The sequence below is a fragment of the Echiichthys vipera genome (assembly GCF_963691815.1).
Source record: "Echiichthys vipera genome assembly, chromosome: 14".
NCBI lineage: Eukaryota > Metazoa > Chordata > Actinopteri > Perciformes > Trachinidae > Echiichthys > Echiichthys vipera.
In genome coordinates, this window is record NC_139839.1 from 2,521,880 (window position 1) to 2,538,126 (window position 16,247).

General features: G+C 43.9%; 1 protein-coding gene across 1 annotated transcript; it reads left to right on the forward strand.

Moving 5' to 3' along the window:
- Positions 1 to 2,193: 2,193 nt before the first annotated feature.
- On the forward strand, positions 2,194 to 14,983 carry LOC310956446 (adapter molecule crk-like). Its single transcript, XM_083926661.1, has 3 exons — positions 2,194 to 2,656; positions 4,971 to 5,575; positions 9,398 to 14,983. Exons 1-3 carry the CDS (start codon positions 2,437 to 2,439, stop codon positions 9,530 to 9,532), a joined length of 960 nt encoding a protein of 319 aa, XP_083782787.1. The 5' UTR covers positions 2,194 to 2,436; the 3' UTR covers positions 9,533 to 14,983.
- The last annotated feature ends 1,264 nt before the right edge of the window (positions 14,984 to 16,247 follow it).

The following is a 16,247-nucleotide window of genomic DNA, read 5'->3' on the forward strand; positions in this document are numbered from 1 at the left end:
GGACCAGCACTAACCAAGTCTAGACCTACTTCCACCAACCACTGTCACTCTAACGACGGTCGCTGGCACTTGGAGCACAAAGGTTTCAGTGACATCATCGGCCTGTGAGAGGTTAAATACCTGGATCTCACACCAGTTAGTTGGACCAGTCCCAGCCTGGTCCTGGTCCTGGTCCTGGTCCAGTCCCAGCCTGGTCCTGGTCCTGGTCCTGGTCCTGGTCCAGTCCCAGCCTGGTCCTGGTCCTGATCCTGGTCCAGTCCCAGCCTGTTCAGATGCGTACATGAACTGTTGAAGCCTCTTGGATGAGAGCTGAAACGTCTTCCTAGACAAATAACCAAGTCCAGTTGCTTTGGACTGAAACTAACGAGGACCTGGACAAACGGGGACATTCATTCAGTGAATAAAAGTGTGTAAATATTACATTTTTATATAAAATATTCTGGTTGCCAATTAATTTTAATTTTACGTTGTATAAATCACTTGGATTCATTTTCGTTTTTTCAGTGCACCATGTGTTTATTTTATGTGTATATTTATGAATTACCAGAAAACTGATGCTAGACTGTGATGAATACCTTTACAGAGATAATATGATATAAAATTACATTAAAAACACGTCACAAAAACGACATAAATCATCTTAAAACACAAGAAAAATAAGAACCTTTATGGATCAAAGTGCTTGTGAATTAGTGCACATCATACTGACGGCGCGCTCAGGTGAACATATATGATAAAAATGTTAAATAAAGATTCATATTTCTTAGTTTTTTAGTTATGGCGGCAAATAAAACGTCTTGAAAGTCGTCCTGCAAACTGTCCTGCAGAAATGTCTAACTCACATATATTTGATTAAGAGTTTATTGCAGACTGTTTATTGTTGTTTTGTTTTTTTAAATACTTTCTGTATTTATTTGGCAGAGAGTTTATTGGTTATCCTATACTGTATTATTTTTTACCTCCCTTGTGTTTTTGTGAGCTGCTGAAAACTTAAAAGGATCCATAAAGAAAGTCTAAATCTGATAAATAATATGTTTTATGACTTAAACAGAGTTTGTTGCCATCTGCTGTTAGAACAGATAAAGTGCAGAAGCCGCTGACAAAACACCACTTATTGTTTTCATTGAATCTTTTTATTAAATATAAATTAAATAAAAAGAGTGCCTTTAAACTATGAAGTACTAAACAAATAAATAAATGCATACATAAATTAATAAATAAAAGAATAAATAACTACTTTACATTTATTTCTACATTTTTGTTCACTTAAATTTAATTATTCCCGTGTTAATGATGTAGGGGGTCCGTTTATTCATGCATTTATGTTTTTATTTCAGCCTTTATTTATTTATTTATTTCCGATTTTTTAAAGTGATTTATCTATACATGCATGTATTTATTATTTTATTTCTGTATGTATTCATTTATTTATACATGTATTTATTTGTTCATTTATTTATTCAGATATTTCTGTATGTATTTATACGTTTATTTATTTATTTCAGCATTTATTTATTTATTTATGTATGTATTCATTGATTCATTTATACATGTATTTATTTATTAATTTTAGCATTTATTGATTTATATTTTAATTAATTAATTAATTAATTTATACATTTGTTGATTCCTTTATACATTTATTTATTTATTTATTTATTCATTTATTTATTCATTTATTTCTGTATTTATTTATAAATTTATTTATTTATTGATTAATACATTTATTTATTTATTTATTTATTCATTAATACATTAATTTATTTCTGTATTTATTTATTGATTGATTGATTTATTTATACATTCATTTATTGATTTATTCATTTATTTCTGTATTTATTAATACATGTATTTATTGATTTATTCATTTATTTCTGTATTTATTTATTTATTGATTCATTGATTTATTTATACATTTATTGATTGATTGATTTATTTATACATTGATTTATTCATTTATTTCTGTATTTATTTCTGTATTTATTAATACATTTATTGATCGATTAAGCCTTAAGTCGCGTTATTCCTCCATATTAAACAAGTAGAACAGCGGATCGTCGTATGTACAGTTTTTCTCCAGGGCCGTGAACGCAGCACGCTTCCCATTGCCCAGACATCGCTTCCGGTAGATGAGGTCAACTTTTCCCTCAAGATCCGCCATTTCAGTGCGGGACTTTCTTGTTGCACATTTAGTTTTTTAATATAATTTCTCACCGTTTGAGCAGTTAAGTACTTCAACAGAAGCTCGGCTAACTTCAAACAGCTCGGCTTTATTTGTGAAAGTCACAAAAAGTGTGATTTTATCCCGTATTTTTTATTTGTTTTGCAGGGAGAAGCGTTAGCGTCCCAAAGTTTTTGTATGAGTCGCGGATAAGGGAGAGGCGAAGGGGGGGAAAAAGGGCCTCAAGCCTCGGGGACGGGGTGTTTTTCACAGCCATGGCCGGGAACTTTGATGCCGAAGACCGTGCGAGCTGGTTCTGGGGGAAACTGGGCCGCCAGGAAGCCGTCTCCCTCCTCCAGGGGCAGAGACACGGCGTTTTCCTGGTGAGAGACTCCATCACCAGCCCCGGTGACTACGTCCTGTCGGTGTCAGAAAACTCCAAAGTGTCCCATTATATCATCAACAGCATCAGTAACAACCGGCAGTCCGGCTCAGGTAACCCTTCAACATGTCTGCCACCTAATTTAGATACTTAATACTTTCATTTAAAATGTATAATTGTCTTTTTTAAAACTTGAATTTGACTGGATTTAGCGCCGTTACGCTCCACTCGCCGAGCCACGCCAGACTCCTATTCTGAATTGCGCAATTTAATTTAAATTTAAGTAATTTGTATGTATACTCGCCATTTAACATAGATTTTAAAGTCGTTTTTATGTTATCAGTATATAATCTAAAATTCGGCAGGTTTATAATATAGTAATTATGCACCCTTCTCGTCAATCCATGCCAAACTCCCATTACGAATAGTACAAATATACTTTGATTTTGTTAATTTGGTATATATACCCGTTCTTTAACATATATGTTAAAGTAGTTTTAAAGTTCAGGGTATACTCTCAAATTCGGCTATCACATAATATAAATATAATCACTCGTTTTTAATAAAAAATGAAAACTTGTAAATTTGGTTTACGCTGCTCGACGAGCCACGCCAAAACGCCCATTATGAATTGTCCATATTTAACTTGATTTAATGTAGTTAGCACATAAACCCTCCCTTTTACATACATGTTAAAGTGTTGTTTATGTCTTCGGGGTGTACTTTTAAATTCGGCACGTGTTTAATATCATAACATTCACTTAAAACATGTGGTTTACACACTAACCGCTGCCGCCCACCGCCCTGTATTTTGGACCGTGTAGCATTAGCTAGCTAGCTTAGCCACTGTCGGGTAACGGAGCAGCAATAGTCGTTTTAGTAGTTTTAAATTAACTTAACGTTATACATGGTTGATTTATTTAGGCTAATCCGCGTGTATCACATGTGTTTACCCTGACAATTAAAAGGAAATCATAAGAAACGCTGTAACTCTCTGCATTAGCAGTCGAAAGTTAAATGTGCTACTTTTTAAATGGAGTTTGGTGCAACTCAGCTCAGCAGGTAGTGAGGTGGGCTTGGCTGCTGCTGCTGCTGCTGCTGCTGCTGCTGCTGCTGCTGCTGCTGCTGCTGCTGCTGCTGCTGTTGAATGGGGTTGAATGGGGTTGAATGGGGTTGAATGGGGTTGAATGGGACTGGGCTGTCACAACTGGAGGATGACTGCTCAGATTGGTGTTTCAGGAATGTCTGTGATCCTGTTGCACAAATATAGTCCCTACCTACAGGTCTGCTGCTGGGCTTGTACCCCTTTATGGTGCCCAATTCTTGTCCTTTCTGGGCTTCCTTAGCATTAAATAGTTTTAATTATGGGCCATTATATTATATATTTAAACAGAAACAAGCAGTGTGATGTGCACTACTCACTAGGGATCGCACTGATGTAGATTTTTTAATGGCCGATGTTGATACCAGCCTTAGCCGATGACCGATACAGACTGCTGATTTTTGGAGCCAAGACTAAGGGCGCACTCACACTGTTCCTCCGTCCCGTGCCCCGTGCTTTTAGGGTACTTGTCTCCCCCTCCAGGCCCGTTTGTACTCACACTACCTGGGCCTCGGAGAATGCTTCTTGCTGCCTATACGTCATCACGCCGTAACACGTCACACGCATTGATGACGTCATGGCGATGCGTGGCTTTGTTTCCAGATCTTTCCGTAGACCTCAGAGTTTTTGTGCGTCTTGTCGACCAAATCTGCAGTAAACACTCCACCTCCGCATCACACCAACGTGAACCTTTCACCGCCATTGTTTGAAATGTCCGCGCATGGTCCCTCCTTCTGTTTTCTACGTCAGGCGCATAGGAAATGAAAATGAAAATATAAGATACCTAAAAAAATGTTCAAATATATATATCCATATCAGCCGGTAAGACATTTTTTAAACTCCTTCAGCCCAGGCGGATGCTGTGGTATAGATTTGTTTACCTACAGAGACTTTGCCATGTTGTTTAACTACCTTTTTAATATATTTGGTTGCATTGAGTCACTGTGGAGCCGGTTTGTTTTATGGCAGCATTGGAGTCTCAAGACTTTTGCATTAATGTAACACACTTAAACCACTGGATTACCTCAAAGCAGAGTTTCAGGTTATTGTATAAAATGTATCTGGTAACTCAAATTTAATCTCTGATGATATAGACTTACATAAGCCCCTATAGGACTGCATTCAAGAGCTTGATCATCCCCTTAATCTAATAATCTAATCTCTCCTCTAACAGGGATGTGTTTGGACTTTTCAGAGGATGATTAATCCTCTTGTGTGCTGTGTGAAAAGTTAGAACAAGCCTCCCAGTGTTGCCAGAAATTGTTGATTTTGTTTCTATGATATTTCCCTTCAACACACTAACAAAGTCTCCTTCCCTCCGCCAGGTTTGGCTCCTCCTCCTCGGTTTCGGATTGGGGATCAGGAGTTCGAGGCTCTGCCGGCCCTGCTGGAGTTTTATAAGATCCACTACCTGGACACGACCACGCTCATAGAGCCCATAAACAAGGCCAAGCACACAGGCTTCGTCAGCTCCTCCTTCGGTGCCCCGCTGCAGCCAGATGAGGCCGAGTTCGTGCGGGCGCTATTTGACTTCCCCGGCAACGACGAGGAGGACCTCCCTTTCAAAAGGGGCGACATCCTGCGGGTGCTGGAGAAGCCCGAGGAGCAGTGGTGGAACGCTGCCAACCAGGAGGGCCGAGTCGGGATGATCCCCGTGCCCTACGTGGAGAAGTACCGGCCTGCCTCGCCCACCGCTGCCGGCCTGGGTCCCTCTGTTGTGGGGACCGGACAGGGGGGGCAAGTTGGAGGGGCAGCGGGCAGCACAGACGCAACAGGGGCCCCTCAGGCCAACCCTCTGGGGGACCCGGGTCAATACGCTCAGCCCGTGGCCAATGCCCAGCTCCCCAACCTACAGAACGGGCCCGTCTACGCCCGAGCCATTCAGAAGAGGGTGCCCAACGCCTACGACAAGACGGCGCTCGCACTGGAGGTAGCGGTTCCACTCCACCATTCATTTCTTTCATCTATTCACTGTTTTCACTCAGTTCTCTGTTGAGGGGTCTCAGCTGAGGCAGTGTAGATTGTCTGGGTTTTTAATGGCTTACTCACACACACACACACACACACACACACACACACACACACACACACACACACACACACACACACACACACACACACACACACACACACACACACACACACACACACACACACACACACACACACACACACACACACACACACACACACACACACACACACAGTGTCTTTACAAATGCAGGCAGCGCACACTAAGACACTCGCAGTGGAGATGGCACTATAGAGAAAGACAGACACTTAGAGATCCTTTTACAATGGCTTCTCTTTATGTACGCATCTCTTTATGGACCGTGGCTTAATGTGAGCGTAACATTGTGCATTCATTACCAACGGAGCCCAGCGAGAGAAGTGGCGTCGATTTTTTCAGGAACGGATAAATAAACGTTTGCTCAGATTAGCAAACAACACACAAACAATAAGGGGAGGTTAATGAAGACAGTTTGACATCAGCGAGAAGGTTGCGAGTCCTCTGAGGGTCGACCCACGGTGATCTCAACTGTGTCTCAACATCGCACGCATGCACGCAAGCACGCACGCACGCACGCTGTTTACTGATGGTTAATGAGTCTAACCTGCTAACTCGCACAACTCCAAAGCCCCTTTTCGCTCACGCACTGCAAACCTGAAATTATCTCGACATTACCCTGAGGGGCTGTATGTGAGAACGTATATGTCCGGCTCGCGCTGCGTCCAACAGCAATAAAACAAACCTCAGACTGTGAAGCAGAGTGATTTACACAAAATGCCTAATTGGAGAGAGGCAAGATTTGGGAACGTCTGTCAGTAAGGGTCGACGCCAAAATGATCAGGCAAATTCAGAGAACGGCAAGAGTCTTAATTGTTTCTGACTAAATTATAAACGGGCTGCATCGCCTCAGTATAGTCCACATCATGTCGTCCCTTGTGTGCGCTCTACCCAGCGCAGCCCCGTAGACATCTCCAGTAAGTGCGAACGCATCTGACACAGTGTTGTCAGATACCAGAATTATGACTTTGGTACGATACTTGTCTAAAATATCTCAATACGGATACTGAAACGATACCGCGGCAGAAAACCAAATCATCAAAAGTAAAGGAAGCAAGTATTAGATGAAAGAACGTGGAACTTTTTTCATTATTTCTTTGTATTAGTTTCATACATTTCAACTTAAAAAGTAAAATAGAAATCTATTTTTGTAAAAGCTGCTGAGCTTTATAGCTACCGAACATGTTCAGTTCATAAAATAAGTCCCTGCTGTCCGTGGGTTTGACACTGTTGTCTGTGTTATCGCTCTGTGCGTCCGCTTTTAACAAAGCAAGGACGGTCAGCATGAGCACGCGTGTCTGTCTCGCTCTGTGACTGTCTGTCACTATGAAACCACGCCCACTCTGGCTGCAGGCAGGGATGAAGAAGAGGGCAGCTGCACACTGACACGCTGCCCCATTGTCGTTCAAAGTTCATAAAGTACAGATACTACTAAAATGTGAAATAGTATTGTTTCTAATGGCTGGGTAGCGCGGTACCTTTCTAGTATCCCATCTCGCAACACTTATCTGACACAAAGAATCTCTGGTTGTTTGCCGACTCCAGCCCTCCCGTCGCTGACATTGTCCGGGCTTCATATGTGAAAGCGGCTGAAGACTGTCAGTCTCTGAAGAAGGAAGATTTTTATGTTGCATGCAGTTCATCTCCTTGCATCTTCAACCTCTTCGGTAGGCAGCAGCTTTAGCGGGGGACCCCAAACTTCCCTTTCCCGGGCCACATTAACCAGCTCTAACTGGGGGATCCTGAGGCGTTCCCAGGCCAGTGTGGAGATCTAATCTCTCCACCTGGTCCTGGGTCTTCCCCGAGGCCTCCTCCCAGCTGGACGTGCCTGTAACACCTCCCTAGGGAGGCGCCCAGGGTTCATCCTTACCAGATGATCCTGAACCACCTCAACTGGCTCCTTTCAACGCAAAGGAGCAGCGGCTCTACTCCGAGTTCCTCACAGATGCTGAACTTCTCCCCCTCTCTCTAAGGGAGACTCCCGCCCCCCTCCTGAGGAAACACATTTCGGCCGCTTGTACCCACGACCTCGGCCTTTCGGTCATGCATGCAGTTTATTTAGGTAAATTCAGCATGTGAACTTCTGCTGACACGCCAGCTAGCAAGTGATGGTGACAGCTCTGATACAGGACACCGTGGGAATACTCGCTGGTTATATTAGAGGTGCTGGTTGTTTCTGTGGGTTTTCCCTTAAAGCTGCCTCCTCCTGACTTCTTTCCATCCCTGATGTGTAACAGTGGGTCTGTAGTAAACTCTGCAGAAGAGAAGACCTGTGAGCTAAAGCTAAATTCAACAAAAGGAAAGTCTACAATCAATCTACACATAGTAACAAGTTACCAACGTTCAACACAGCCATCTCTTAAATCCCTCAGCTGTTTATCCGAGTCTTCCCAAGAAGCAACTAGAGTGGGAGATGTGTGTGTGTGTGTGTGTGTGTGTGTGTGTGTGTGTGTGTGTGTGTGTGTGTGTGTGTGTGTGTGTGTGTGTGTGTGTGTGTGTGTGTGTGTGTGTGTGTGTGTGTGTGTGTGTGTGTGTGTGTGTGTGTGTGTGTGTGTGTGTGTGTGTGTGTGTGTGTGTGTGTGTGTGTGTGTGTGTGTGTGTGTGTGTGTGTGTGTGTGTGTGTGTGTGTGTGTGTGTGTGTGCTTCTGTGAGACAGAGCAGACTAGATGACATGACACTGTTTACGAACGTCTGCCGCTGTTCAAGAAAGGGTCATGATGCATTTGTGTGGCCTGCCGAAGTGTAGACTGTTTGGACCCGCTGTGCTGTACACAACGCTCTCAGTGAGAGATAATGCAGAGCGAGTGATCGTTAAAGTGAATGGAACAAAATTTCCACGTGTCCTGGAAAACCTGGAAGTCTAGAGACTAGTTTACACCTGGAATTTGATTAAAATGGCAAAAGTATCCTGGAAATATTCATATGTTGTCCAGAAAACTGTAATTTTACTCGCCTTTGTAAACATAGGTGTGTTTTTTTGTCTGAAACTGGACTCGTTGTTCCCACGTCAGTCGATCCGCAGACCGGAGCGAACTTGCAGTGATCTTTTCAGCGCCGAGTTTATATTTCCCAGAGCTCAGTGGTAGAGAAGGGGCCCTGTACACAGAGGCTAAAAGTCCTCGCCGCGGCGCCTGATTTAGACTCCCGACTTGTTGCCCTTTGCGGCGTGCCCCCTCTCTCTCATTCACGTCAAACCTCCAGCTGTAATATGTGAATAACTGTAAAAACCCACTGAAAAATAATCCTTAAAACGCGTCACTACTATCGTTTGTGAGCAAACGCTTGTGTTTCTTTTCAAGACATTTGTCAGCCATAAAAACAGCGTAAAGCAGAATAAACCAAGTGTAACAGAGTGCAATTCAGCAGCTGATGTTTAGGCGAGAAAGTAAACGCGTAAAAGTAGAACTGAGCTTGAAATAAGTGGCGTCACATTGTCCTGGTATATCAGTCAAACTAGGGTGTGTACATGTGGTGCTGCTGCAGTTGTAAAGAAGAAGACGGGTCACTCAATTTCACGTCGGTACCGCTCTTTGTTCGGGCTCGATAGAAAAGGTATCAGACATGAGCCCATATCGATACGTTGCGTAAACCGATCCTGCCCGTTGATACGGAGCAGAGAGAGAGAGAAAGTGTGTCTGTGTGTAATTGTGCCCCTGCGTTTATCACGTCTTTGTCCTTTTCCAGGTGGGAGACATGGTGAAAGTGACCAAGATCAACGTGAACGGCCAATGGGAGGGCGATTGCAAGGGCAAAAAAGGCCACTTCCCCTTCACCCACGTCCGACTGTTGGAACAGCACCATCCCGACGACGAGAGCTGAGAGAGCGCACGCGCTCCCACCACCGCCGCCGCGACGGTGTCCGGCACATCCCTTTCTCTGCCGGTCATTCTTGTCGTGAGAGATTTCTACAAGCACACAGTATATGGACCTACGAGCTCAAGCGGTCAGGCGCTCCGGGCCCCGATCTCGCCTACTGTCATTTTGAAGAGTTTACACTACGGTCAGACTGATATCGGTTCGCCTATATTATTCTTTTTACACGCTGCCACTGTCGGCTCCCTCCTTGACGACTACTACGAAACCCGCAATTAAATACGCCTTGTATGCCTTTAAATAGTATTTAGTATTGTTACATTTTAAAGGAAGATGGTCGCCGGCTCGTAGCCACGACGCAGAGAGAGAGCAACGTTAGCCCAGCTTAGCTCCACAGCTGAACACAGGGGTTTCCGTTAGAGCAGCTGGGTCAGGAGACAAGGACAACAACTTACAATAACACCAGCTGTTTTCTTTACACAACAGGTGTGACACTGTTTTAGGAGGCTTTCACACCACAAACAAACCGATCCTGGTGTGTTCACTTGTTGGGTTTGGTTCCATTTGTCTGGCGTCAGAACCGGTGACTGAACTCTTCCTAGAGAATGCTCCAAAATGAGGATTTCAGTCCTGCTTCTTCTGCAACAAACGACTTTTCCTCGTCTATTAACTTGATTATTGTGAGAAACGTGAAGCCCAAAGAGGACGTCCTCAAATGTCTTTCGCCCGACAATTAAAGATATTGAGTTTACCGCCACAGAGGAGGAAAGAAACCGGAAAATATTCACATTTAAGAAGCTGAAATCAGAGAATTTGGATCTTTTTTCATCAAAAGAAAAGACTCAAACTGATCAATCCGTTCTGAAATAGTTGACGACTCATCTATCGATCGACTAATTGTTGCAGCTCGAGCTCAGACTGTCACTGTAGTTGGTTGGGAGTGTGTGACCACAAAGATGTTCTCTTCAATAGTTTTATGATCATGAAACCAGGCCGATGATCGTGTTCCCCCGTAAATTAAAAACCAATTGTAGAAGAACATACTGGGGTCCGTCTGCAAGCCAAAACAAGGACGCTGATTGGCCGATCCCTGCCGCTACAGACGATGACTAAGCTACTATATCACACAAATGAACGCGCCCTTCATCACAGCGCCCATGCCCCTGTTTCTACCTTTTTTTTCCTACCCATCGGGCATTATTTATAACGCAGGGTCCTGTGCCGTCGCGATTTGTAATTTGGTTTCCCTTCGTGGGTCCGTGTAACGCTGACGATGCAGGATGGCGGTCACCAAAATGGTCCAATAAGTCAATGTGATCACGAAGTTATGAGCGGAATAAAAGGGAAGAATCCGATATTCTGTGGAAAAAGGAATTAAAACGCTCAGGCCTATATATTTCACGTCTACGGGCAATGGTTGTTTGTCTTTGTGCGTCTCGTTTTCGTGCCCTGTGATAGACTGGCGTCCTGTCCACGGTGGACCCCGCCTCACGCCCGATGTCAACTGCCTATAGATTCGCTAATCGTCAGTATTGGGCGCCCGTAACCGATATCAGTCGAACCCTAGTTTACACACATTCCAGCTCAGTATTGAAGTCTGCGCCACACACTCTTCCCTTCCTCTGTTGCCCCGTGCGTCTCCCCCCGCTGTGTTGGATTCATACAGAAGGACGAGGAGACAAAACGCTCGGAGAACCGGCACGTTTTTGTCGTGCTAGATGGCGAACCCTCGGAGCGACACGAACAAAGACTTCCTGAAGTCGACTTCACCAACTTTACATCCCACACTACAAACCGAGTCCTCTTTTTTGGACTGAAAGGTGGAAAATACAACGAAAGAATTGACTATATATGAAAACACACACTCTACATGTTAAATACTGTAAACATTTGTTTCCTTCCTTTTTTTATATTTGATTTCCTTTTACTCCAGAGACTGTACACGCGTTATTTCATGTTCCTCTTTGAAAACACTACACGGCGCCGGCGCGGACGGCTTCAAATGCAGCAGCGTAAAGAACAAACTAAGCACCCTATCGACGCGGAGGGAGAGATCTCCCGAGGCTGCTTTTGAAGATGCGGGGAAAGGGTCTTATTTTTGTCTTTCAGCAGGGTTTTTACGACGTTGTTATTCACAGATGCTTTTAAGATAAAAAACCACCTTTAAAACACTAAATGCCGTTGCGTTGTTATACGTAACTGGTGAAACAGACGTGTCACTTTGTCATTTTTCTCGTGCCGTGGTGGACTTTGGCTGCAGGGTCATTGTTTCTCATCAGCGTTGAATACACACGATTTTAATACACATGGAGCTTTTTTTGCAAACACTGAGCATCATGTCAACATGAAAATAAATAAGTAATGGTCCATTATTGTAGGGGTTTTAATCTCCTTAGCCAAGTGTCTTTTTCCAACGTCCTGTTTCAGGTTGCACCGTCTCCCCAAAAAACTTGCCTCCTTAAAGGGATAGCCCCAATTTATTTTTAATAGTGTGGTTGTATGAGGTACTTATCCATAGTCAGTGTGTTACTCACAGTAGACGGCTGGTACACCCTTAGTTTGGAGAAGCCGACAGGAGAGGCCGGGGGCAGCAGCTAAACAGATTTTATCTCATCTCATCTTCAGCCTCTTATCCGGGGTCAGGTCGCGGGGGCAGCAGCTTTAGCAGGGGACCCCAAACTTCCCTTTCCAGGGCCACATTAACCAGCTCTAACTGGGGGACCCCGAGGCGTTCCCAGGCCAGTGTGGAGACATAATCTCTCCACCTGGTCCTGGGTCTTCCCCGAGGCCTCCTCCCAGCTGGACGTGCCTGGAACATCCTTACCAGATGATCCTGAACCACCTCAACTGGCTCCTTTCAACGCAAAGGAGCAGCGGCTCTACTCCGAGTTCCTCGCGGATGGCTGAACAGATTTTAGCCCCCTAAGAAACATCCATTTAAGTTCACAATGTATCTAAAATGTTTTCACAGCCTCGTGCTCTCGTTAAAGCCACCAGACTCCATTGTCAAAAACATTTTGCTCGCAGAACACAGGAGTTGCTTGTCGACCGCTGGCACCTGGTTAGTACTTTGAAAAATACCAAAGTAGCAAGATAAAGCAAACTCCTGTGTTCTGAAAGGTTAGATTACTGGTTTTGTCAATGGAGTCTGGCGGCTTTGAAGAGAGCTATATAACGGCCTCAGTTCCTTCTGTGTAAACTTAAGACTGTCTGACGTCAAGGTAACGCAGTGAAAATAGTCAGAATATAGTGTACACGAACTTCCTGTCTTCTGCTTCAAACTGTCGGCGTGCTGACCGCCATCTCCAGTAGGTAAACACTGACTACAGATAAGAACCTCATACAAACACACTTCAAAAAGGTGCCGCGTCACCCAGTGAACACTAATGCGGTGGCGTGCAAATGGTTGCAATGACACTGATGTTGCAATAACATGTGGTCATAGTCTTACTACTCAAGCATTATAGAAAACTAAGATCAGGCTGTACCTTTATGCTTGTATGCATCAACTTTTCCATGATACAGAAATGCAATGGACGCTTGTCAGCCACCAGGGAGGATCCGCAGAGGGGCACATCCTCTCTGCCCCTGTGTGACTGCCCCGAAGGCTTGATCGAACAGCCAGGTTTTGTTTTTGACGTGTTAAAATGAACATGCACCAACAGCACCATCAGAAATTCACTTTGGCTTTGTCCCAATCACATACTACTTTTTGTTTGGTTTTACTTCTAACATATAATGCAGCTGCCCTTAAAAAGTGTTGCATGCAATATGCACACAATTGGGACATCTACTTCTTCACGACATTTGAACTTTGACGCTCTTGCTCATATATGAGGATTACAGGCCAGAATCACAGACTGAGGGCGCACTCACACTGTCCTTCCGCACCGCGCCCGGGCTTTAGGGTACTTGTCCCCCCTCCCTCTCCCCCTACGCCCCAGGCCCGTTTGTACTCACACTACCTGGGCCTCGGAGAATGCTTCTTGCTGCCTATACGTCATCACGCCGTAACACGTCACACGCATTGATGACGTCATCGGGATGTGTCGCTTTGTTTACAAATTTTTCCATAGACCTCAGAGTTTTTGTGCGTCTTGTCGACTGTTTTTGAATCTTTTCATCGACCAAATCTGCAGTAAACACTCCACCTCCGCATCACACCAACGTGAACCTTTCGCCGCCATTGTTGTTGTTAAATGTCCGCGCATGGTCCTTCCTTCTATGTCCCAACAGGCGCACATAAATTACGTCAGAATCGTCGTAGGCCTCGTGCTCGTACCCGTGCGCAGGTTCGTGCTCGCACACGTGCACACGCGCTCTACAAAAGCCAACCTCTCTCAGACGGGCCGTGGACGGCCAGCTGGCCGCAGTTATGCGCGGAGCGGTTGCACTCAAACTGGTCAAACGCACTAGGCTTGACCCGAAAAACCAGTTTTGGCCCGGTGCGGAAGGACAGTCCTGAATATAAAAATGGACTGCCGCCGACTGTCACTGTTGTTATTTTGCAACCAAGTAGTATCCAGGCAGTATCAGTGTCATCTCATGTCCCATCTGCTAACATGGAGGGGGCGGGGCTTATGACCTGTATTGCAGCCAGCCACCAGGGGGCGATCCAGGTGTTTTAGCTTCACTATCAGGGAGCTGGAAAGCCGTCCATCTTTATCAACAGTCTGGGGTCAGAATAGCCAGAAAGGCAATTCTGCTGGCGTGCAAAATTAAACCAGACGTAGTACGACACTCTGGTATTTTTCACAGACTTCGCACTGGGACGTACTTAATCTTTTCCCAGTATATTAAATATGGTTGGGTGGGTGTTGGAGCACAGTTTACAGTGAGTCGATGAACAAAAATCATCCACGTCACTTCCCAAACGCATTAAATTGTGAAGATGTTTGCAGTCCAAACACCTACTGTATTATATATATATATTATATATAAAATCAAATGCACATTCATTCACTACCGTGTGCTGCATGTTGGCCCAGCAGTTCATCGTTAGAGAGCTTGTTTTTTAACGCAACTGGTGAAATTGTGCTATCCTGCTGTTTTTCTTTTACAGTGCCGTGTCTCAGACTGGTGGAGGGTTAAGTGTCTGGTTTTTAAATCACTGTGGGAGTTTAAATCTGGCCTGTCAACCTGTTCACGCTTTACAAAATCACAGATCTATAAAATGGACATAAGAAGAGAGCGGATGTTATGTTTGTTTTCTGGCGCCCGACCCCACAGATCCCGAAACGTGGACCTGAGTTTACGACGTGTCTTATGAAATTGTGAAAATGTCCCTCCATGTCTCGCTATTGAATCTCAAATTTAAGGAAATTATTTTTTGTACGCTACATTAACGCCATATTTTTTATTACCTTGATATGTTTATTAAGAATTTTGAGCCCCGCCTGTGGGTCATTTACAGCCCTGTGTATATATATTAATAAACAAATGCAATAGTTTTAAGTCCCCATACTCCACGTTTCTTTGTTCAGGTGAAATGTTTGACAAAATATTGGAATTAATACATTCAGTCAGCTACGTGTGTGTAACCACTACAGAGTGCCTGTGCAGAGCTTCACAAGTGCACATGTGACCATTTAATGCTCAATTAGTGACAACAATCCTATAGTTATGAAGCATGCTGCTGCAAAAGTGGCTTGTTAGGGGTTTTAGAGAATGCTTCTGGTAATAATAACGGCATAACGTAACATTGTTTTACAAATCTCATCTCATCTCATCTTCAGCCTCTTATCCGGGGTCGGGTCTTGGGGGCAGCAGCTCTAGAAGGGGACCCCAAACTTCCCTTTCCCGGGCCACATTAACCAGCTCTAACTGGGGGATCCTGAGGCGTTCCCAGGCCAGTGTGGAGATCTAATCTCTCCACCTGGTCCTGGGTCTTCCCCGAGGCCTCCTCCCAGCTGGACGTGCCTGGAACACCTCCCTAGGGAGGCGCCCAGGGTTCATCCTTACTAGATGATCCTGAACCACCTCAACTGGCTCAATAATCCCAAAATTTTAAAGGAAAAATCAAAATGCGATGCTAATTGTCAAATGTAGTCTTTGGTTTTGCATCATTTTATATGATTTGGCTCTTTGAATGGTGGTTGTTGCCACATTTCCTCGAGAATTGAGTCGTCTGTCAATTCTGTAGTTGCACCACTGTGTTTGTTTTAGTTGTTTGTTGTTTGTTTAATAGTTGTTTTAATCCCTTTCCCCGTTTGTTGTAATGCCTTTATGCAAAGTTATCGGGTATTGCATTCAGACACACGGCACTGCAAACTCACTACTTGTTGCCTTTTAGAGAAAATGTTCTCATTACATAAAGTTGAATACCAACAAGAAATACAGATACCACTGATGACCCTACATGTGCACCTTATCCTCGCTACAGCTCCAGAAAAAAAAGTCTCATCATACCAAATAATATTTGTTTTCATATTTTTGTTTTGTGCCATTTCACCTTCAGTTTTAAGAGGACCGGAAAAAGCAACAAAAAATAGGATTATTATTTTTTTAAGAGATTGTACAATGTGTCAAAGTGTTATGGAAATATATTATTTGAAGTTCAAATGGACCTTTTTATTTTATGTAGTATGTAATGTGTTAATAATTTACCTTAGGCAATAAAAACATACACAAATGATCAGCTTGGGCTGTCTCTCTGTCTCTCTTTATATAGCACCTTTAAAAACAAACCCTTACAAAGTGCACATGTACCTATATATGGTCT